This window comes from Ovis aries, chromosome 2, assembly GCF_016772045.2.
Source record: "Ovis aries strain OAR_USU_Benz2616 breed Rambouillet chromosome 2, ARS-UI_Ramb_v3.0, whole genome shotgun sequence".
In the NCBI taxonomy this organism is placed as follows: Eukaryota; Metazoa; Chordata; class Mammalia; order Artiodactyla; family Bovidae; genus Ovis; species Ovis aries.
Window position 1 is genome coordinate 52367526 of NC_056055.1, and position 25098 is coordinate 52392623.

At 43.3% G+C, this 25098-nt stretch overlaps 1 protein-coding gene and 1 long non-coding RNA gene across 2 annotated transcripts; one reads left to right on the plus strand and one right to left on the minus strand.

Moving 5' to 3' along the window:
• Window positions 1-61: 61 nt before the first annotated feature.
• Window positions 62-13783, plus strand: LOC132659164 (uncharacterized). Its single transcript, XR_009599202.1, has 2 exons — window positions 62-149; window positions 5885-13783. It is a non-coding gene; the product is annotated as an uncharacterized LOC132659164 (long non-coding RNA).
• Window positions 13784-15810: 2027 nt separating this feature from the next.
• CCIN (calicin) lies at window positions 15811-25098 on the minus strand. The gene is made up of 2 exons (XM_027964423.3): window positions 25002-25098; window positions 15811-23207 (listed from the first exon to the last, which is right to left on the minus strand). The coding sequence occupies exon 2, from the start codon at window positions 23127-23129 to the stop codon at window positions 21363-21365; it is 1767 nt and encodes a 588-aa protein (XP_027820224.1). The 5' UTR covers window positions 23130-23207; window positions 25002-25098; the 3' UTR covers window positions 15811-21362.

Genomic DNA, 25098 nt, shown 5'->3' on the forward strand with positions numbered 1-25098 from the left:
CAATCAGAGGGCAGAAGTAGCTCCAGAGTTAACAAATCAGCAAGAGGAGAGGCGGGCCCCCGAGTAACACTCGTGACTCGGGAAGCACCTGCGTGGAGGGCGCTGAGCCGAGCCAGCATTGGGCAGGCGGGAGAAGTACGTGATTTAAGGTAGCCTTGCTTGATCCGGCTTTGGGGCTGTACTGACCCGGGACCGCCATCTCGGACGGGACTCGCTTGCTGAACTGGGAAGTGAGGTGAAGTTAGGGCGGCGATGATTGGCCGACTGCAGAAGAGTCAAGCCACGTAGGCTTTCTGAATCTCAGTTTCCTCATTTGAAAAATAGGAACAAGAATCCGGCAGTACCTCCCTCCTAGGATTACTGGAAAAACGGAATCCTTTTATGGCTATGTACTGGCTTTCTTAAAAAAAAATTTGTTTTTTCCTGTTAACTCGTTGACTCCTTCTGGGTGGTTTTCTCCCTTAGAGCCGCCTGACTTAAACGTAATCAAATCCACTCTGACTTTTCTCCCCCATGGTATTATTATAGGGCTTCCCTCGTGGCTCAGATGGTAAAGAATCTGCGTGCAGTGCAGGAGACCCAGGTTCAATGTCCGGGTCAGGAAGATCCCCTGGTAAAGGAAATGGCAACCCACCGCAGGATTCTTGCCTAGAAAATTCTGTAGACAGAGGAGCCTGGCGGCCTGCAGTCCATGGGGTTATAAAGAGTCGGACGCGACTGAGCTAGTAACAGAACAGTATTATTATAAAAACACGAATATACCCCCCTTTTACAAAGCCCTTTTGCAGCCGTTAGTCTTTTCAGAGCTAGACTGAAGTTTCTAAAACTGAAAAATTCCTTAAGGATCATCTGGTTCCTAGGAAAACTGAGTTCCCCCTCCCCCCGCCGCCCCCGATGTAGGAAGGAGTCAGTCCCACAGGAATTCAGTGGCCAAGAGGAAACCTAGGTTTCCTAGGCAATTCCAAATGGTGCTAGCCACAACATCTTGAATATATACACACGTTTCCTACTTAAGGACAGCAGGAATTTTGTTTAAAAACAGTTCTGTCAGTATGTTAACATGTATGTTAACATGGATAGTTAATTTTGCCTATAATATAGAGAGGATGATCCAGTGATTTCCAGTTACTCATATTCATGTTGAGGTGGGTGCTTATGCACTGGTGAAAAGAAGGACCTTTCTCTTTCACCACCATCACGCCAAAAAATAAAAAGTTGAAAACAGAAACAAACCAAAAAACCCTCCAGAGGTCTAAGTTGCCTCCAGAGGTAGTCAGCAAAGGACAACCAAGTGGTTTCTAAAAATATACACTAATACTTATTGACACAAAAGGGTAATTGTTTCCTTAATACGTGTATTACCTTTAAAATCATTTAAAGTATGGAGTGTAGGAAAGTTTTGAAGAAAAACATTTAAGAACATAAAATTGTAGGACCTGAAATTTACTCAATTCCCTACTCCCTTTTTGTTTTAATGCTCATCCCTGAACGTGAATTGGCTCCTCTCTAACATAAATTTGCAACAATGCATGAAGCAGTTTCATATTCATCTTCTCTTTGAAACAATATATCCTGCCCCTGTTACGGGGATAAGGAAGAGGGACTACCCTGAGGGGGTCCAAGGAAGACAACCTTTGGCTGCTTACAGCAGTAGTAGCTGAGGGACAGACAGCATTCTTTCAAAGGCAAGGGCATAACTCTGGGGAAGCCATCCGGAGAGTTACTCGCTAAAGGAGGAACCACTTCTCATCATGCAAAGCCAACAGGTGTTTATACAATCAAAATTGGGGAAATCAGCTGAGGGGTTTAGGGATGACTTCACAGGGGAGGTGGCTTGGACCTCAGGTATGGAATTTGGTTGAGATTTAGAAGATTTAGAAGAGTTTTCCCAAAGAGAGGCAATGGCAAAGAATGCTCAAGCTACTGCACAGTTGCACTCATCTCAGTTCAGTCGCTCAGTCATGTCCGACTCTTTGCGACCCCATGAGTTGCAGCACGCCAGGCCTCCCTGTCCATCACCAACTCCCGGAGTTCACTCAAACTCACATCCATTGAGTCGGTGAACTATCCAGCCTTCTCATCCTCTGTCGTCCCCTTCTCCTCCTGCCCCCAATCCCTCCCAGCATCAGAGTCTTTTCCAATGAATCAACTCTTTGCACGAGGTGGCCAAAGTACTGGAGTTTCAGCTTTAGCATCGTTCCTTCTAAAGAACACCGAGGACTGATCTTTAGGATGGACTGGTTGGATCTCCTTGCAGTCCAAGGGACTCTCAAGAGTCTTCTCCAACACCACAGTTCAAAAGCATCAATTCTTCGGTGCTCAGCTTTCTTCACAGTCCAACTCTCACATCCATACAAAGGTCTGTCTGGTCAAGGGTATGGTTTTTCCAGTAGTCATGGATGTGAGAGTTGGACTATAAAGAAAGCTGAGCGCCGAAGAATTGATGCTTTTGAACTGTGGTGTTGGAGAAGACTCTTGAGAGTCCCTTGGACTGCAAGGAGGTCCAAGCAGTCTATCCTAAAGGAGATTAGTCCTGGGTGTTCATTGGAAGGACTGATGTTGAAGCTGAAACTCAATACTTTGGCCACCTTATGCAAAGAGCTGACTCATTTGAAAAGACCCTGATGCTGGGAACGATTGAGGGCAGGAGGAGAAGGGGACAACAGAGGATGAGATGGTTGTATGGCATCACCAACTCGATGGACATGAGTTTGGGTAAACTCTGGGAGTTGGTGATGGACGGAGAGGCCTGGCATGCTGTGGTCCGTGGGGTAGCAAAGAGTCAGACACAACTGAGCGACTGATCTGAACTGAACTAGAAGAGTTACTCCTTGGTGGCATAATACTACACTTGTGTAAGGTTTCATAGCTTGGCATGTTTGGAGAACAGAGAGTAAGTTAATTTTGCTGGGCCTGAAGGGCTTAAGAAGAGGAATAATTGAAGGTAAATTTAGAGACATATGCTGGGGCCCTGAATGCTAATAAAACAAGGAGTCTTTTTAGCAATGGAATTCTGGAAGGTTCCAGAAAAAGGAATGCTTTGATCAACGTGCTACTTAGGAGATTAATCTTGTCCCTATGTGCAGGATGGATAGGGGCAGAGGCTGTGGGAAAGAAGTTGAGGAATGACATGATGAAGGTCCAGGCCGGGCAATAGTACAGAGCTGGATGGGGAGCATTGATGGGAAGTCCCTACTACCACAGGAAGTAGGGACTGGGAGAGATGCGAGGAGGAAAGAATGGTCATAAAGCATATCTGCAGTCACCAAAGCCACTAGTTTACTGCCTCTGGGGAGTTCCAGTGATTGACAGGAGACAGAGAAGACCTAGGAGACACACAGGCGGTAGCTATAGGTCTGCACAAGGAGGGGAGCTCCTGGCCTGGGACGGGAGAGATGGGCAGAGGGAAGTCCTGGGTGACACAGCTGGGAAGAGCTCTTGGTTCTGGGGAGAGGCAGAAATGAGACTGCACAGGTCCTTCATCAGCACTCTGCCAAAGCCTGACCAAGGGCCACATGGTGACATCTGAAGGGTCTCTGTTGAGAGATTAATACTCAGAGCTCACTCTCAAAAGCCAGAAAGGATCTGATCCAGAAGAAGGGTGGTAAGAATTGCATGTGTGCTAAGTCGCTTCAGTTGTGTCTGACTCTTTGGAACCCTGTGGACTGCAGGCCACCATGCTTCTCTGTCTGGAAGCACTGGAGTGGGTTGCCGTTTCCTCCTCCAGGGGATCTTCCCAACTCAGGGATTGAACCTGTGTCTCTTACGTCTCATGCTTTGGCAGGCGGGTTCTTTACCACTAGTGCCACCTGGGAAGCTTTGCAAATTACTACACGATCGGTGCAGATGATGGTGCAGGAGTGTGAAGAGGACAATGGTGAGCAAGCAAAGAGCTGAAAAGGCAGAAGGGAGGCAAGTCATATTTGAGAAGTCCTAGAAAAGTTTCATACAGGAGATAAGTTCAGTATCTGTTTCTCCCACTAGACCTTTAGGGGAGGGCAGGGGCCATGTATGCCTTACTTATCTTTGTATTCTCAGGGTCTTGCATTATGCCTGGCACATAGCAAGTGTTCAGCAAATATTTGTTGCTGGACTTGAATGTCACTTGAGATGGGTCTCAAAGGAGACAGGTTGTGCAATATATATGATGGAGAGGAAGAAAGGCAGGCTATCCTCTGGGAATGATTCGGCTAGATGATGGAAGAGAAGGAAAGTAAATGGGTACAGCTGAAGAAAGTGTGTGGGAGTCAAATCATGGAGGGCTTGAGTGCCAGGTAAGAGTCACTAAATTTGCAGAAGCTGTGAGGAGCCTTTTAAGGATTTTCCCCGGCCAGGGACTCAGTCAGAACCCTCTTCTGGAAGCTTAGGCAGTTAGCTAGGAGAGGATTCTGAAAGCAGAGAAAACAGGAAAGACTGTTTCTGTGGCTCAGGAGGAGAGGCAGGGGGCCAAGGATGATAGGTAACAGATTCTAGGTAACAGAGCAGTGAGCTTAGGTGGAAGGAAAATAATGCAGATAATATACATAGTATTTGGTAAGTGGGAGGCAGAAGCAGAGATTAATATTTACAATGTATTAGAAATTATGTCCCTTGCAACTAAGTTTTGAAAAAATTTAGATGTCACTTTAAAAATTCATAAGAAGCATGTAGATTTTAAACAGTTCTTTTAGGGAGGGCACTTTTTATCTTGTTTGGATTTCATGGTGATTCTCTTGAATCTGTGGTTTGACTTCCTTTACCAATTTGGGAAATTCTCAGCCATTTTCTCTTCTGCCATTGCTCCATTCTTTCTTTATTCTCCTTGCTAAAATTACATTACATTACATCATATCCCATTTTTTTTAATGCTCTTTTCTGTTTTTAGGAGGCAGAAAGAGAAAGGAGATTCACTGATAACTTTCATAGCTTGGAAAACCGTGAACAGAAATAGCCACAACAGGAAAAGCCGGTTGTGTGGAATGGGGAAGGAGATGAGACAAATGAAGAGGTCAGGTGTGGACGTATCTAGCACACGTGACCTGTGAGATATTCAAGAGATATTCCACAGGATGTTGGAAATCTAAGTCTGAGGTTTGGGAGAGAGGAGGATCTAATTGCAGCAATGGTGGGCAAGTTATTTAATAGTGGTTAGACATAGTTGAAAAGAGAATTAGTGAACCAGAAGATAGAGCAGAAAAATATCCATGCTGAAACAGAACTAAAAGGATGAAAAATACAAAAAAAGAGCATTTTTAAAAAAACGGTATGTGAGGGTAAAGGAAATCCAACCACGGATTCAAGAGAATCACCATGAACTCCAAGCAAGATAGAAAATACCCTCCCTGAAAGAATTGTTTAAAATCTACATGCCTCTTGTGCATTTTTTAATTGACATCTAAATTTTTTCAAAACTTAGTTGCAAGGGATATAATTTCTAATTATTGTAAACATTGATCCTTTCCAATAAAATTGTTGCATTGCTTTTTTAAATGTATCTGGTGGCATCTAAATACCATAGAAATTTTATACTCACCATAATCCATTTTAAAATGATAGCTTTTCATTAAGAAATTTCAGATTCTTACTTTTGCTCCATGAACACTTGTCCCATCTTCCTGATAACAAAAATATATAACATAATTAACTTTTAAAAATACCCCATTACTATAATAAAGCTCTGAATATTAAAATTTAGTTTTGCATTGATGTTGTTATTAGCAGTATATATTTAGTCAAAGCAACAAAATCAGAAAATTTTATAATTACTAAATATTACTAAATATAAAAAGTAAGACTTTATTAGAACTTCACATCTTAAAAGATCTTGATGGGCTTGTATTATCTATTGCAGTGTAATTAGAAATTAGTACCTTAAAATAACCAACATTATTTCTTACAATTTCAGAGGGTCAGGAGTCTACGGGGGATCTCACATGGCTTCACATGGCTGTTGTCAGGAAGCCTCAGTTCCTTGCCACATGGGCCTCTCTAAAGAGTTTCCCATGACACAGAAGTTGACACCCTCCAGAGTGAGTAATCCAAGAAAGAAAGACTGACCAAGATGGAGGCATGGTATCTTAATAACTTTATTGAGATAAAATTCACATACCATATAATTCACCCACTTAAAGTATACAGTTCAGTGGCTTTTAGTAAATTCACAGAATTGTGCATGTATCACCACTATAAATTTTAGAACATTATTGGTGGTGGTGGTGGTCTAGTTACTAAGTCATGTCCAACTCCTGTGACCACATGGAAAGTAGCCCACCAGGCTCCTCTGTCCATGGGATTTCTCAGGCAAGAATACTGGAATGGGTTGTCATTTTCTTCTCCAGGGGATCTTCCTGACCTAGGGATTGAACCAGGGTCTCCTGCATTGCAGGCAGATTCTTTACCGACCCAAAAAACTTTGAGCTTTTAGTTTCCACTTCTCAGTACTCTTAAATCCTCCAGCTCTAGACAACCACTAATTTTCTGTTTTCTGTCTCCACAAAGTCACCTATTATGTACACTTTATAAAAATGAAATTATAGAACATGTGGTCCTTTGTGACTGACTTCTTTCATTTAGGAAATGTTTTCAAGATTCATTCATGTTGTAGCATGTCCCAGTACTTTATTCTTTTTATGGCTGAATAATATTCCATGGTATGGATATACCACTTTTACTTATGAGTTGATGAACACTTTTAAACTGTTATGTATGATACTGCTATGCACATTCATGTACAAGCTTTTGTGTGCATATATGTTTATTTCCCTTGAGTATGTGCACCTAGGAAAGAAATTAATGGGCATGAACTCAGCATTCAAAAAAGTAAGATCATGGCATCTGGTTCCATCACTTCATGGCAGATACATGGGGAAACAATGGAAACAGTGACAGACTTTATTTTCTTGGGCTCCCAAATCACAGCCATGAAATTAAAAGCACTTGCTCCTTGGAAGAAAAGCTATGACAAACCTAGATAGCATATTAAAAAGCAGAGACGTTACTTTACTGACAAATGTCTGTATAGTCCAAGCTATGGGTTTTTCAGTAATCATGTGTAGATGTGAGAGTTGGACCACAAAGAAGGCTGAGTGCCAAAGAATTGATGCTTTTGAACTGTGATATTGGAGAAGACTCCTGAGAGTCCCTTGGACTGCAAGGAGATCAAACCAGTCCATTTTAAAGGAAGTCAATTCTGAATATTCATTGGAAGGACTGATGCTGAAGCTGAAGCTCCAGTACTTTGGCCACCTGATGTGAAGAGCTGACTCATTAGAAAAGACCCTGATGCTGGGCAAGATTGAAGGCAGGAGCAGAAGGGGATGACAGAGGATGAGATGGTTGGATGGCATCACTGACTCAATGCACATGAGTTTGAACAAACTCCAGGAGATGGTAAAGGACGGAATCCTGGCATGCTGCAGTCAATGGGGTCACAAAGAGTTGGACATGACTGAGTGACTGAACAGCAACAATACCCAGTGTGTGTGTGTGTATGTATGTATGTATATATATATATATATATATATATATATATATATAAACTGGTCATATGGTAACTCCATGTTTAATCATTTGAGAAATTGCCAGACTTTTCCAAAGTGGTTGTACCATTTTACATTCCCACTAACATTGTTTGAGGGTTCCACATTCTCACTAATACTTATTATCTGTCTTTTTTTAAATGTAGCTGTCCTACTAGGTATGAAGTGGTGTCTCATTATAGTTTTGATTTGCATTTCACTGATGGCTAATGATATTGAACATCTTTTCATTCACATGTTGGCCATGTGTGTATCTTCTTTGAGGAAATGTATTCAGATCCTTTGCCCATCTTTAAATTATTTTTTTCTCTCATTATTGAGTTCTAAGACTTCTTTATGTATTCCTTGTCTTGTATGTGCTTTTAAATTATTTTCTCTATGTGTGTCTTTTCACCTTCTTGATGGTGTCTTTTGAGGCACAAAAGTTTTTAATTTTTCTGATGGTTATTTATGGTTTTGGAATAATATCTATGAAACTATTGACTATCCAAAGTCATACAAGCACCTATATGAGACTCATAAAGGTTTTTTAAAAATTCAAAATCAGGAATAAAAATAGGATCACTGGAGAATCTCAAGACATTATAAAGATCATAAAAGGATATACAGACAAATGTATGTTAATAGACTTGAAAATGTAAATGAAATAGGGAAATTTCTAGAAAATACAACTTAAAAATAACATAAGGAGAAATAGAACTGTATATCCCTATGACTAGTAAAAATATTTTAATAAATTAAAACCCTTCAAAGAGAATTCCGTTTGGCCTCATTAGTGAAAATTTCAGTCTTCACAAAATTCTTCCAGAGAATTTTGAAAAGGGGAATATACTTCTCAACTCATTTTATGGGAAGCATAATCTTGATACAAAACACAACAAAGACAGTAAGAGAAAGGAAAATTATAGGCAAAGTCATTCATGAATATAGTTGAAAAAACCCTGAGCTGGGAGTAAGATGAAGTCAGCACGTTCCCCCTGGTCTTTCCCACTGAATGCAGATACAAAACCTAGCTGCATGCACAGAGCAGAAGCTATATGAGGACTCTGAAAAGTAAGCAGTGGCAGGCAAATCAAGGAAGACCAAAATATGAAGCCCTGAACTGGCAATGAGTTCATCATTTTTATCCTCTGGTCTTCTCCCACTTGATCTCAGATGTGGGCATGGCTATGAGAAAGTACATGGAAGAGTGGGCTAAATATAGCTCTAGCTTTTATTTTCTCTGGCTGGAGAACCAAAAAGAGTAACCACAGGGAACTGAAGAGTATAAGGGAGATCATGGAGAGTGAGGAGCTTGGGAGAATTTACAAATTCCTGGGCTCAACCCTTAGCTGTAGTTTGATTGATCTGATCTTAATCCGCATGTAAAAGACTTAGAGAACTGAATTTACCTTCAGTCATGTCCAAGGACAGAGAAGCCCCAGTGAGATGGTAGGCACTGGAGCCACTTTGAAGAGATACCTCATGTCCAAGGGCAAAGGAGAAGCCCCAGCAAGATGTAGGAGGGGCGAAATCACGTTTAGAATCACACCCCATACCAGCTAGAGGTGCTCAGAGGGCTCAAACACCCTGCGTGCACCAGCACACAGAGACCCCACAGAGACCCACAGGGACTGAGTCAGAACTGTGTTTGGTGAGCAGTGGACTGCTGCAGGGGCAGGGGCTCTGGGTGCAGCAGACCTGGGTACAGCATAAACCCCCTTGGAGGAGGTCACCATTAACCCACCATAGAGCCGCCAGAACTTATACAGGACTGGGGAAACACTCTTAGAGGGCACAAACAAAACCTTGTGTGCACCAGGACCCAGGAGAAAGGGGCAGTGACCCCACAAGAGACTGACCCAGACTTGCCCATGCATGTCCAGGAGTCTCTGGCGGAGGTGTGGGTCGGTGGTGGCCTGATGCAGAGTTGGGGGCTCTGAGTGTAGCAGTGCATGCATGGGACCTTTTGAAGGAGGTCACTATTATCTTCATTACCTCCACTATAGTTTGGCCTCAGGTCAAATAACAGGGAGGGAACACAGCTCCACCCATCAACAGAAAACTCTATTAAAGATTTACTGAGTATGGCCCCATCCATCAGAACAAGACCTAGTTTCCCCCTCAGTCAATCTCTCCCATCAGGAGGCTTCCATAAGCCTCTTATCCTTCTCCATCAGAGGGCAGACAGATTGAAAACCACAATCACAGAAAACTAACCAATCTGATCAAATGGACCACAGCCTTGTCTAACTCAATGAAACTATGAGCCGTGCCATGTAGGGCCACCCAACACAGATGGGTCATGGTGGAGAGTTCTGACAAAACGTGGTCCACTGGAGAAGGAATGGCAAACCACTTCAGTATTCTTGCCTTGAGAACCCTGTGAACAGTATGAAAAGGCAAAAAAATAGGACACTGAAAGATGAACTCCCCAGGTCAGTAGGTACCCAACATGCTACTGGAGATCAGTGGAGAACTAACTCCAGAAAGAATGAAGAGACAGAGCCAAAGCAAAAACAACATTCAGTTGTGGATGTAACTGGTGATGGAAGTAAAGTCCAATACTGTAAAGAGCAATATTGCATAGGAACCTGGAATGTTAGGTCCATGAATCAAGGCAAATTGGAAGTGGTCAAATAGGAGATGGCAAGAGTGAACACTGACATTTTAGGAATCAGCAAACTAAAATGGACTGGAATGGGTGAATTTAACTCAGATGACTGTTATATCTACTACTGTGGGCAAGAATCCCTTAGAAGAAATGGAGTAGCCCTCATAGTCAACAAAAGAGTTCAAAATGCAGTACTTGGATGCAATCTCAAAACGGCAGAATAATCTATGTTTGTTTCCAAGGCAAACTATTCAATATCACAGTAATCCAAGCCTAAAGAAAGAAAGTGAAGTTGCTCAGTTGTGTCCAGCTCTTTGAGACCCATGGACTGTAGCCTACCAAAATCTTCTGTCCATGAGATTTTCCAGGCAAGGGTACTGGAGTGGGTTGCCATTTCCTTCTCCAGGGGATCTTCCCAATCCAGGGATCGAACCTGGGTCTTTAGCACTGCAGGCAGATGTTTTACCATCTGAGCCACCAGGGAATGCACCAACCAATAATGCTGAAGAGGCTGAAGTTGAATGATTCTATGAAGACCTACAAGACCTTCTAGAACTAACACACAAAAAAGATGTCCTTTTCATTATAGGGGACTGGAATGCAAAAGTAGGAAGTCAAGAAATACCTGGAGTAACAGGCAAATTTGGCCTTGGAGTGCAGAATGAAGCAGGGCAAAGGGTAACAGTTTTGCCAAGAGAACGGACTGGTCATAGCAAATTCCCTCTTCCAACAACACAAGAGAAGACTCTACACATGGACATCACCAGATGGCCAATACTGAATTCAGATTGATTATATTCTTTGCAGCCAAAGATGGAGAAGCTGTATACAGTCAGCAAAAACAAGACCATGAGCTGACTGTGGCTCAGATCATGAACTCCTTATTGCCGAATTCAGACTGAAATTGAAGAAAGTAGGGAAAATCACTAGACCATTCAGGTATGACCTAAATCAAATCTCTTATGATTATCCAGTGGAAGTGACAAATAGAGTCAAGGAATTAGATCTGATAGAGTGCCTGAAGAACTATGGACAGAGGTTCGTGATGTTGCACAGGAGGCAGGGATCCCAGACCATCCCCAAGAAAAAGAAAATGCAAAAAGGCAAAATGGTTGTCTGAGGAGGCCCTACAAACAGCTATGAAAAGAAGAGAAGTGAAAAGCAAAGGAGAAAAGGAAAGATATATCCATTTGAATGCAGAGTTCCAAAGAATAGCAAGGAGAGATAAGAAAGCCTTCCTCAGTGATCAGTGCAAAGAAATAGAGGAAAACAATAGAATGGGAAAGACTAGAAATTTCTCAAGAAAATTAGAGATACCAAGGAAACATTTCATGCAAAGATGGGCTCAATAAAGGACAGAAATGGTATGGACTTAACAGAAGCAGAAGATATTAAGAAGAGGTGGCAAGAATACACAGAACTATAAAAAAAAAGATCTTCATGACCCAGATAATCATGATGGTATGATCACCAACCTAGAGCCAGACATCCTGGAATGTGAAGTCAGGTGGGCCTTAGGAAGCAGCACTACAAAGAAAGCTAGTGGTGGTGATGGAATTCCAGTTGAGCTGTTTCAAATCCTGAAAGATGATGCTGTGAAGGTGCTGCATTCAACATGCCAGCATTTGGAAAACTCAGCAGTGGCCACAGGACTGGAAAAGGTCAGTTTCCATTCCAATTCCAAAGAAAGGCAATGCCAAAGAATGCCCAAACTACAGTACAATTGCACTCATCTCATACACTAGCAAAGTAATGCTCAAAATTCTCCAAGCCAGGCTTCAATAGTATGTGAACCGTGAACTTCCAGATGTTCAAGCTGGATTTAGAAAATGCAAATGAACCAGAGATCAAATTGCCAACATCTGTTAGATCATCAAAAAAGCAAGAGAGTTCCAGAAAAACATCTACTTCTGCTTTATTGACTATGCCAAAACCTTTTATTGTGTGGATCACCACGAACTGTGGAAAATTCTGAAAGAGATGGGAATACCAGACCACCTGAGCTGCCTCTTGAGAAATCTGTATTCAGGTCAAGAAGCAACAGTTAGAACTGGACATGGAACAATAGACTGGTTCCAAATAGGAAAAGGAGTACATCAAAGCTGTATATTGTCACCCTGTTTATTTAACTTATATGCAGAGTACATCATGAGAAATGCTGGACTGGAAGAAGCACAAGCTGGAATCAAGATTGCTGGGAGAAATATCAATAACCTCAGATATGCAGATGACACCACCCTTATGGCAAAAAGTGAAGAAGAACTAAAGAGCCTCTTGAAAGTGAAAGAGGAGAGTGAAAAAGTTGGCTTAAAACTCAACATTCAGAAAACTAAGATCATGGCATCTGGTCCCATCACTTCATGGCAAATAGACGGGGAAACAATGTACACAGTGGCTGACTTTATTTTGGGGGGCTTCAAAATTACTGCAGATGGTGACTGCAGCCATGAAATTAAAAGACACTTACTCCTTGGAAGAAATGTTAGGACCAACAGACAGCTTATTAAAAAGTAGAGACATTACTTTGCCAACAAAGGTCTGTCTAGTCAAAGCTATGATTTTTCCAGTAGTCATGTATGGATATGAGAGTTGGACTATAAAGAAAACTGAATGCTGAAGAATTGATGCTTTTGAACTGTGGGGTTGGAGAAGACTCTTGAGAGTCCCTTGGACTACAAGGAGATCCAACCAGTCCATCCTAAAGGAAGTCAGTCCTGATATTCATTGGAAGGACAGATGCTGATGCTGAAACTCCAGTACTTTGGCCAGCTGATGCCAAGAACTGACTCATTTGAAAAGACCATGATACTGAGAAAGATTGAAGGTGGAGGAGAAGGGGACGACAGAGGATGAGATGGTTGGATGGCATCACTAACTCAATGGACATGAGTCTGAGTAAACTCTGGGAGTTGGTGATGGACGGAGAGGCCTGGCGTGCTGCAGTCCATGGGGTCGCAAAGAGTCGGACATGACTGAGCGACTGAACTGAACTGATGTTCCAGATTGGTCACTAGGTGGCCCAAACATGGGACAGATTCAAATACCGGTACAAAATCTTGGAAGATTGGAATCAAATTCTAACCACAGCCCATAGGTCAGTTAGAACTTATATCCTGAAACTAGTTTGGTCAACTATATACTAGTACAAAAATATCCACATTCTTTATAGGATTTTATAAGACCCAAAGCCTCATGTCATAGTATTCAAAATATTTAAGATACAATCTAGAATTACCTAGCATATGAATAACCAGGAAAATCTCAACTCACACACACACACAAAAGACAATCCACACATATCAATACCAAGATGGTTTAGATATTGGAGTTATCTGACAAAGACTTTACATCAGCTATTATAAAAGTGCTCTTACCAATAATTGTAAACATCCTTGGAACAACTGAAAAATTAAAAAGCTTCAGCAAAGAAATTATAAAGAATAACAAAATGGAAATGTTTGAACTGGAAACTTTTAAAAGCAAAAATTTACAAACTCAGATAGATCCCAAAGCAAAATGGAGATGACAGAGGTAAGAGTTACTGAATATGAAGACTGATCAGTAGATATTAGTCTGAACAGTGAGGAAAAAAGCTGAAAAGAGCCCCAGGGACCTGTGGAACAAGAACAACAAAAAGTGTAACGTTTGTTGCATCAGACTTCCAGAAAGAAAATAGTGTACAAAGCTGGAAAAAATATTTGAAATAATAACAGCCAAAAACTTGCCAAATTTGCCAAAGATATAAATCTACAGATTCAAAAACCCAATGAAGATCATGGCAACCGGTCCCAGCACTTCAGGACAAATAGGTGGGGAAACAATGGAAACAGTGACAGACTTTATTTTCTTGGGCTCCAAAATCACTGCAGATGATTATTGCAGCCATGAAATTAAAAGACGCTTGCTCCTTGGAAGAAAAGCTATGACAAACCTAGACAGCATATTAAAAAGCAGGGACATTACTTTGTTGACAAAGATCCATCCAGTCAAAGCTACGGTTTTTCCAGTCATGTATGGATGTGAGAGTTGGACTACAAAGAAGGCTGAGCACCAAAGAATTGATGCTTTTGAATTGTGATGTTGGAGAAGACTCTTGAGAGTCCCTTGGATTGCAAGGAGATGCAACCAGTCCATTTTAAAGGAAATCAGTCCTGAATATTCCTTGGAAGGACTGATGCTGAAGCTGAAACTACAATACTTTGGCCACCTGATACAAAGAACTGACTCATTTGAAAAGACCCTGATGCTGGGCAAGATTGAAGGCAGGAGGAGAAGGGGATGACAGAGGATGAGATGGTTGGAAGGCATGACTGACTCAATGGACATGAGTTTGAGCAAGCTCCGGGAGTTAATGATGGACAGGGAATCCTGGAGTGCTGCAGTCCACGGGGTCTCAAAGAGTTGGACATGACTGAGCAACTGAACTGAACTGAAATGGATCATGCTTTTTGCATGTCATATCTAAAAAATCTTTGCTTAACCCCCCCGTTACAAAGATTTGGTCCATGTTTCTTTCTAAAAGTTCTGTAGTTTTACATATGATTCATATTGACTGGAGAGAAGATATTTACCACATGTACAACTGAAAAAGCTCACATCTGGAATATATAAAGATCCCCTACAATCTGCTAAGTACAAAATCAATATACAGAAATCAATGTATTTCTATAGACTAAAAAGAGGAAATGAATTTTTCAAAGAATGCTATATATTTTAAAAGAATATTATATCTAATATACATGAATATATATTTTAATAATATATATTAATTTTAAAATGTCCAGTACTTAGGAATAAATCTAACAAACATTGTGTGAGACCTCTACAAAGTATAAAACATTAAGAAGAATTACAGAAGACTCCCTAAAATGGAAATTATACTATGTCCATGAATTTTAAAAACTGATATTGTAAGTATATGAAATTTCCCTAAATTGATCTGTATATTCAGCACAATCACAATCAAAACCTCAACAGTTTTGTGGATCTTGACAAACAAATTCTAAACCACACTGGACATGACAAAGCTACAGAACTGCAGGTGGTACTATTGGCGTAAGGTCAGATGAATAGACCAGTGGAATAAGAGAGCTCACAAGCACATCCACCCATGTATGGACATGTGATTTACAACAAAGGTGGTGCTGCAGAGAAGTGGGAAAATCAGTTCTGGGACAATTACATATCCATATTGGATATTTGTGACCTCAGGGTAAAGAATGATTTCCTCAAGTATCAAGAGCAGTAACCAAAAATGAAAAGACAAATCAGACTAATTAAAATTAAAATATACCATTATGAGTGGAAGGGCAAGCCACAGAATGGGAGAAGATATTTACCCCATTTGAAACTGGTAAACGACTCGTATCTAGTCTATATTAAGAATTCCAGGGACTTCCCTGGTGGTCCAGTGGTTAAGAGTTCACTTTCCAGTGCAGGGGGTGTGGGTTTGATGGTTCCTTGGTTGGGGAGCTAAGATCCCACATGCCTCCCAGCCAGAAAACCAGAACATAACAACAGAAGCAATATTGTAAACAAATTCAGTAAACTCTAAAAACTTAAAAAATGGTCCAAATCAAACTTTAAAAATGGTCTAACTCAAAAAAATTGAAAAAAAAAAAAAACAATTCCAACAAGTCAAAAAGAGAAAATAGTCAACCAAATAGAAAAAAAGATTTCACAAAAGAGGAAATCCCAATGTCCAATAAACATTAAAAGGTGCTTAACTTTTAATTATCAATCAAGAGAATGCAAATTAAAACTGCATTGAGATAATACTTCATATCTGATTGGCAATAATAAAAGTCTGCCAATACTAAGTATTGGCAAGAATGTAGAAACAACATGAGTTCTCAAGTACTGCTGATGGCAATGTAAAACTGGCATAATCACTTTGCAAAATAGTTTGGCATTATCTAGAAATGAAGACAGCAATTCTACTTATGTTCTAGATAAAGCTGAGTACACATGTATCAAGATACATTCATAAGAATAGCATTGCTTGTAATTGTCCAAACAGGAAACCACCCAGATATCCATGAACAGGAGACTGGATAAATAAAAGGATACACTCATATAACAGAATACTGTACAGATGATGAATGGGAAGAACTATACCTACGTACAACAACATGGATCAATTGTGAAAACAATTTGAGTGAAAGAAGCCAGACACAAAATAATTCATACAGTACAAGTCTCTTATGTAAAGTTCAAAGGCAGGCTGAACTAATCTATGTATTAGAAATGCCTACTTAGATGGTAAAGCTATGTGCTATGCTTAGTCATTCAGTCGTGTCAGACTTTGTGCAACCCCATGAACTGTAGCTGGCCAGGCACCTCTGTCCACAAGGATTCTCCAGGCAGGTATAATGAGCAAGAAACAGGGAATTCCCTGACAGTCGAATGGTTAGGAGCCTGTGCTTTCACTGCCGAGGGCTTGAGTTAGATCCCTGGTCAGGAAGATGAAAGAAAAGCAAGGAAGGCATTATAAAGCTCAGAGAGCAGAGAAGGGATGTAATCAGGAAGGGGCCACACTGGAGACTTTTGAGGTATTAGCAATAATCTATTGCTTGAACTCAGTAATGGTTACATGGATATTTACAATAGTTATAATTCATTAAGCTATACAATTATGTATTGTTGCTTTTCTATGTGGGTTATATATTTATAATAAAAAAGGTTTTAAATGTTTCTTACAACTCTGAATAAAGCATTCTAATAATAAGCATTCTAACGTGATATATTTACTTTTGTTCAAAGATGTAACATTGTTCTTTTGAACATAAGTGTAGAATTTTTTATGTCATCTTTTAAATGCTACTGAATAGATCCAGGAGAATGGGAGCATTTTTCTCATTACTGAGAATGGTGAAAATGCAGAGCGGATGTGGTTGGTAGTGGATATTTTCTCACATACTTTAAAAAATCTTTAACATTCTAAGACAGATGGCTTGGTAGGAAGGAATAGAGACTTGTTTTGATTCTGTGGCCTGAATGAAATAATGGCACAAAGACTGTCGTGTTTCTGAGTCCCACTACCTTTGTACCTTGAGAACTCTTCCTCAAGAATAATACTTTCTCTGATAACAACAGTCATCAAAAATAAGCCCCTGAAAAGATATCCAGCATCACTAGGCATCAGGGCAATGCAAATCAAAACCACAGTGAGATGCTGCTTTCTCACTAGGGTGACTGTTTGTGGAAAGACAGATAATAAGAAGTGCCGGTGAGGGGGCAGAAAGTTGGATCCCTCATACATTGCTGGTGGGAATGCCAAATGATTCAGCTGCTTTGGGAAACAGTCTGGCAGTTCCTCAAGTGGTTAAACAAAGAGTTAAAATTTGATCTAACAATTCTATTCCTAGGTGTATACCCAAGAGAAATGAAAACCTGTGTGAACACAAAACCTTGTACACAAATGTTCATTGAGCACTATTTGTAATAGCCAAGAAGTGGAAGCAAACCAAATGTCTATCTATTAACTGATAAACAGATACATAAAATGTGGTATAACCTCACAATGGAATAGTATCCAGCCATAAAAAGGAGTGAATTACATGCTATAACATGGATGAAACTTGAAAACATTATGCTAAGTGAAAGCCAGAAAAAAAGGTCACATTTTATATGAAATGTGTAGAATGGATGAATCCATAGTCAGAAACTAAATTATTGGCTGCCTGGGGCTGGGGAATTGAGGGGGCTAGAGAGTTACAGCTATGGGGTAGATTTCTTTTTGGAGTGATGGAAATGTCCTAAAATTGATTGTTGCAATGATTGGAGAACTCTGTGAATATATAAAAACCATTGAATTCTATACTTTAAATGGGTGAATTACTAGTCAGTAATGATTTTTTAAAATATGTCCTCATAGCACTGTGCTACTTAACATTTTTAAAGACCTATCTTGGACCAAAATACCCTAGTTTAAAACACCAGGCTTCACACAGACACTGTCTGGATAAGTCAAAAAAGTATTAATACCACAAACTCTTCTTTGGATATTGGTGTCTTGATTAAAGGAATCTTCGCCAGACACTTCACTGGCACTACTAGCTTATATCCTCACATGGCATCCAGGGCGGTGCAGCCTGGGAAGATTTGGAGAGGTTAAATGTTGCTCTCTGTGTGTACGTAAAATGTTTGACATATTATTTTGAAAAGGAAAATGGGAAAAGAGAACTAGAACGAAATCTCCACCACAGGTGTATTCTCAGGTCAATTTTAGGAAAAAAGTTGAGGATCTGAAAACTGATTCCCTTCAAACTATGCTTGTCTGAATTTCCCTTGGAAAAGCTTCATGTATTCCAGTTTGAAGACTTGGATTATGGTACAAAAGTCGTGCCTTTCAAGACCATAATCTCTGCTATGAATTGCTGAAGCTCTGCTAGCAACAGAAGCCAAGAGTTGAGCTCTGATTCCTACATTCAGCTGTGCCAACCTCCTCAGGGCAATAAACCCTGAAGCTTCAGCTTCATGGTCTAACTTTGAAGGAGCAAGGAAGGACCACATTGGTTAATATATCAAATTATAATCTCACTACTCTAAAAGGAAAGGAAGGAAGGAAATCCCACTGCAAGGAAAAGAAAGAATGTTGAGAAAAAGACAACAGTGTCAGCAGGAGACAGTTTGGTGGTGTGGTGGGAACAGAAGCCAGACTGAGTGGCTTAGAGTTTGGTCTGGAACCAGAGAGCAGAGGCAACATTCAGGAAGCTCAGCTGAGGAAAGCGGTGGGCGGATAGCAAGAGGTGGACCTCAAAACTGAGGAGGGTTTGTCTTCAGGCTAGCAGAACCTTGAGAATATTGCTGGAATGAAGAGAAGACATCAGGAAGGGAATGTGGAGAGGGAGGGAACTGGGGAGCCTGGCAAGTTGTAAGGAAACAGAACAAGACAGGAGATTGCTTTGAATCATGGAAGGACACCTCTTCCTCAAAGGGGCAGAAAAGCAGTGGAAGCTCTGGAGAGATTTTTTGGGGGACAACAGATTACTTAAGGTGCTAGATTGTCTGACCTCTATTTTCTCTGGAGTTCTGGCAGCAAAGTGAGAGGTAAGTGGCTGAGAAGAAACAGAAAGAAGGGCAGGGCCCCAGGACACCAGAGAAGGTTGGAGAATCAGCAGTAGGGAATGGCCATCTGGTGTCATAAGAGGTGACTGGGTTAGCCAAGCCTGGTGGGGTGGGGCGGGGCAGCTGGGCTTAGCTGTGTGGGTCCATAGGACCCTCTTCTTCCAGCTGGGAGATGCACTGAGGTGAGCAGAGGCAGGGGCTGCCCAGGATTGGAGAAGAGAGAAATGTGGGGTAAGTTCCCAGGGGAGAGAGACTCAGCTGTGAAGTCCAAGGTCCTGGACTGGAGGGAGCGAAGTTAAGACCTGGGCAGAGGGGTAGGCTTTGAAGAGAGAGGCCACCCTTCAGGGAAGTCAAGAAGCTGCAGCTGAGTGGGTGAAGCAGGATTGAGTGGGGAAATGAAGGGGATGGAGCAGATGTGAACCATAAGGATATGTAAAGTATCCCACATGCATAATATAGTAGCCATTAGCTTCGTGGGCCTTGAGGTAGGTAGTCAGTCCAACATGAGCCATGCTGTAAGTGTAATACATGCTGGGTTCTAAAGACTCAATATGCAAAAAAAAATGTTAAATATCTCATTAATAAATGTTTCCATTGATTATTTGTTTAAATGTTAATTTTTAGGTATATTGCATTAAATATATTATTAATTTTACTCATTTCTTTTTACCTTGTTAATATGGCTACCAGAAAAGTTGAAATTCCATATGTGGCTTGTGTACTACTGCTGCTGCCTGGCACTGGTGGACACTCTCTCCCAGGGACAGGGACTGTCTGTGTCATCGCCCGAGCACCCAGCACAGGGACCTGCGCAGAGAGGCCCCAGTGAGTGTGCGTGTGTCTGTGTGTGAACTGATGAGCAGATGAGTAAGTGAATTCATGAAGGGACAAGTGAATGGATGAATGAGGGTTATATATGGTGTTCAAGGCCTTGGTCAGTTTCTTCTAAATTGTTTAGGATTATATGGAAACACACAAATGAAACGGAAACAGGTAGTTAGAATTGAGGAGAGCTCACTAGGCTTTGAGGTAGGGAGTCCCAAAGAACATTTTATGGAACCTAACTCAATATCAGGGTCCAAGAACCTAGACCCTTGCCTCATCCCTCTTCCTTTTTTTTCTTTTATAGAAGTGCTCCTGCAGCACTTTAATATGTGCCAGGGATTGTCCTAGGCACTTTGCACATCACATCACCCAGTGAGGCAGGTGCTCTTATTGTCCCCCCCTTTACAGATAAGGGAACTAAGGCACAGAGATGTTAATAACTTTCTCAGGATTACTCAGTAAGTGGTGGAACTGGCATTTGAACCAGGCCATCTGTCCCCAGTAGTCAGGCCCCTCACTACTAAACCATCCCGACTCTCATCCCATCATCTCCCTATGTCTCCAATAGAGATGTAGGTTTCTTTTTTCTCCCTTTACTCACCTCTCTTCCACCCCTAGTTCCTCAGACCTTGTATTCCTGGAGAAAGTTCCCAATGAACCTTGCTTACTGGAAACATGTAAGTAACCCTCCAACTTGCCCACAAATGAGACACACCATAGCTGCATGGTCCAGCCCAATAGCCAAGCAACCCTGCCTCCTCTCCTGTCCCAACCCCACACCCTCTGCCCTCATCCCTGAGCCTGGCTCACCACCTTCTCCCTCCCTAACCCAGGAGGCTCCTCTCCCAGACCTGGGATTGGCCCTCCCCTGCCTTCCTGGGCAGACTCAGAAATGAGTGTTGGAGGAGCCTGAGGCTTCACAACTCTAAGCAGGTGCTTTACCTGTCAGTCTAGCATGTGTCTTCAAGGTGACTACAAGGGTATAGGATAGGGGGCCTTTCAGACATCACCTTGGCCAGGGCCTGGGAGATGCCTTGATCTCACCCACACAGGATCCCCTTCCAGCCTCTCCTTGGATCCCTTCAGTGATGGAGTAGCCCTGAATCTTCACCCACTGGGAGCCAGTGCCCAAGATATGCCTCAATCCCACCCACCAGGAACTCTTTCAGCCTCAGCCTGGATCCCTTCAGTAACAGGGCAGCCCTGAATCTCCCCGCACTGGGAGTAGCCAGAGCCCAGGATCTCCACCTTCGGGGCCAAACAGAGACTAAAAAGGAACCAACGCCTTCCTCTCTATTTCTCTCTCACTAAATTGTGAATAATAATGCATTTACTTATTCTCCCACTTAAAAAGTTGTTTAAATCCTTTGAAGAATCTTGCAAGGTAGCTTGGCTAGACAGCAGGCAGGACAGTCCAGTGCCTCCGGTGGAGGGGCCAGGGTCTTCCACTCGCCTGCCTTTTGGTCCAGCAGGTAGGCATTTGGATTGATGGTGTAGTCCTTTGCCTGGACATCGCTGGTTGTGGTGACACCTCCGCACACAAACACCCTGTTGTCTCCAACAGAGCATATAGCATGGGACACATCCAAGGGGCAGTTGTTGGGCAAAAGAGGCACTGAGGTGGTTGTCTTGTTGGCCTTTACCTTCTGCAGATTGATCTCCACACTCTGCCGGTGGCTGTACACACAGAGGATGTTGTCCTGATGAAAAGAGAGCAGGGGCCGGTGGTTGAACTCAATAGGAAAGGTGATACACTGGACCACCTCCCCAGTGTTGGTATCGAAGCAGTCCACCACCCCAACCCGGGAGATGTAACCCTTCACCAAGCACCGCCCGGTGACAATATACAGGTTCCGGTCACCCTTGGTGATCACGGCTGTGCCGTCCATAGGAATGCTCATCTTCCCTGCCAGGCACCAGGTCTCCTTGCGCTCATCATAGCGATAGATGTTAGAGACATAGCGCCTCGGGGCAATGCTGCCTCCCACTGAGTACACTGTCCCCCCGCAGGTCACCATGGTGTGGAAGACAAGCCCAATCGGCAGGTCGGGCAACTTGGTCCAGGAGTTGTCATCCATGTCATACCGCCAAGCCGTCTTCAGCCCTGAAATCTGCTCAGTGGTTCCACCAGAGATGTAGATGTAGCGACCAGCAGAGGTGGCACTCAGTGCTGCTGCCCGGTAGGGCATCTCTGAGAGCTTCAACCACAGGTTCTCCTGGATGATATAAGCAAACACTCCATCGTTGAACTTGCCGTGGGCCTTCTGGCCACCTAGGATGACCACTGAATCAAGCAGGGCCCCTTTCCGCTGGTAGCTCAGCAGACTGGTTGGCCTCTCCTGTTTGCGGTCCACAAGGACACTCTCAATCAGGGTTGAGTGGGCTGAGCTGTTCTCCATGCCCATCAGCTTGTTGCTGGCATACATTAGCGTCTTGTTGGAGACAGCATTAAGGTTGATGTAATTGAAGAACTTCTTGAAATACTTCTCCCGCTCATCCTTCCGGAAGCATACCCAATTGATGAGTGCATTGAGAGCCTGGTCTTCGTTGAGTACATGCAAGTTTTCATCTCGGAGCAGGCGGCCGAAGATGACAGGTGGACAGCGCATGAAGTGCATGCTGCCCTCAGGACTGGCCCAGTAGTGGAAGTTGTCACGAATACCAGAGTAGGCCAAGTCTGACACCTCTTTGAGCTCAAACAACTCAGCCAAGAAGAGGTAGCGCAAGCAGTTGGCACGGCGGATGGACTTGATCAGGAAGTCATTGCAGTGAATTCGAAGGCGGGGTGTGTTGAAATACTGGGCCCCGCGAAGGAGCTCTTCCACGTTCTGTTCTGAGATCACCACCTTGCCACTGTAGAAGTAGTCTAGGAGCTGGTCCACTGTGGTCGGACTCAGGTAGTTGGGGTCAATGGTGATAAAGAGCTCATCGGTGGTCTTCATGTCATGGTTGGAGATGAGGTTCTTCACCAGCGGGGAGACTGCAGCCAGCACATTGCGATGTGCAAAGAAGACATGGTGGTCCACAGTCAGGGCTATGTCCCAGTACTCTTTGCGTTTTCTCTGTTTGTTCAGGTTCTGCAGTACGAAGCTGTTGTAGTTTTTCTCGGTGAATTCCAATTTCATGGTGCTTCTTGCTGGGTGAGACAGAAGATCAGCAGTAGGTACTGGAGAACAGACTTTCTCAGGCCTTTGGGATTCAGACTGATGGTTGTTTGCAGAGCAGTTGATCAGGGAGGAGTGGGAATAAGAGAGAGGATGATGTCATAGAATGGATGAGGTCATCACAATGCAGGCCCCCCTCCCTGAGGCCTTTCTCAGAGGCACAGGGCTTTTCTCCCCTCTGATGGCTCTCATCTGCCAAGGCCAGATACCCTGCCAGGACCTAGTCCAGGGCCCAGAACTCAGGAGGAAACTCAGAGATGGGTCACAGCTCCCACCTGGGACCTTCAACCTCACTTCAGGGAGGCTTCTGGAATGTCAGGGCCAGTCTGGGCGGGGCTAGTATGGGGAAGGCTATTAGGAAGGCTGGGGTAAGGATTTTTACATCATCTAGAGGAATGTACGTTGCACAGGAGGGAAACCAAGGCCCATAGAAGAGCATGAACTTGCCCAAGATCACGTAGCTAGTTGGAAGCAGAGCAGGGCCTGAAACCCAGTCCTTCTGAAACCCACCCTTCTGGGATGCTCCTAACTACTCATCTTTCCTCTGTCTGTGATTCTCAAGCCCCAAAGCACCTTTCACTACCAAGGCTCCTGGATATTAGAGAAGAAAAAGCTGTGTTCTTTGGCTTCTGACCTTTGCGGCTACAGACATCATTCTTCACATTGGGTCGGCCAAAAAGAAACAACCTTTTTGGCCGACCCAATAAAACGGAGAGGTGGCGGCCCCTCAGGGAGCAAGGACGCAGGAGTTACTCTCGGACCGGGGGATGGGAGGGCCCTCGAAGCCCTGATTATTTCAGTTTCACGGAAAATCGGGCCATTCTGCCCACACTTCCAAGTCTCTAGCTTGTAAAATGTTGGAGGCTGGGATAGGTCAGCTTTCCCCATCAGCTGGGGACTTGGACAAGTTTCTCATTCTCTCTAAACCTCAGTTTCCTCCGCTGTGAGATAGGAATAATAGCTGCATCCGCTTAAAAGATGATTAAGAGTTTACAAGAGAAAAGGGCCAGAAAATGTTAAGCCCAGTGTTTGGTTCGCAACAATCGTTCAACAGATGCTAGCTGCCATTTCACTAGTTCGCCAGGCTTCGGTGTTCCTGGCTGGCTGCTCCTTTCGTAAACACTTGTGGTTCTCTGTGATCTTTGGCAAGTCTGGAAATCCCCATCTCCTCGGGCTGGGCTCCGTGCGCCGCCTCAGCCACGCGGTGGCGCTGGAGAGTCATCTCCCGCCTGGGAACGGCGAACTCATTACCGCCCCCGGTGCCACTCCCTCTTCTCTGACCCGATAGCCGCAAAACACCCTGTGCCCATTTTTCAGACAGAGGTAAAGCCCCAGATAGCGGGCGCACGGCCGAGCGGCTAGAAAGGAGACATCCAGAACTCTAGGCGTCCCCCCCGGGTGCCACGTCCACGGCCCACCCCGCCTCCGAGCCGGCGTGGGGGCTCCCCAAGTTCCCGTGGCGCTGCTGTGCCCAGGAGGGGATAAGGACCAGCCACAGCCTCCCACGGAAGAGGGCCGGCTCCTGGGGGTCCCACCAGGACCAGCCTTCGGGGCTCCCAGCACAACAGCGTAGACCCTGGCGGCAACAGCAAGGTCCTGTAGAGAAGACTTGAGCTCGGACCGCACCCTTGATCCCTGAGCCCCACTCCTGACCGTCAGGCCGTCTTTAGCGTCCTTACTAGGAAAACTCGCTGCAGCCTTGGGAATGTGAGCCTGCCAGCTCTTTCCCTCCCGGTGTAGTCAAGTTCTCATTATTAACTGCTGGTCTTTCCCTCCTCCCTTCATTCCAGATCTGGCTTTTTCTTAATTTGAAAATTATTTTAGAGTACTTACCTTTTAATGCTATATTTGTTCACCTTGACGTCTCCAGGGTGAGAAGCACTCAGTCTCTTGAGGTACGTGTCTGCACAAGGCTAGAACCTTCTGTTTT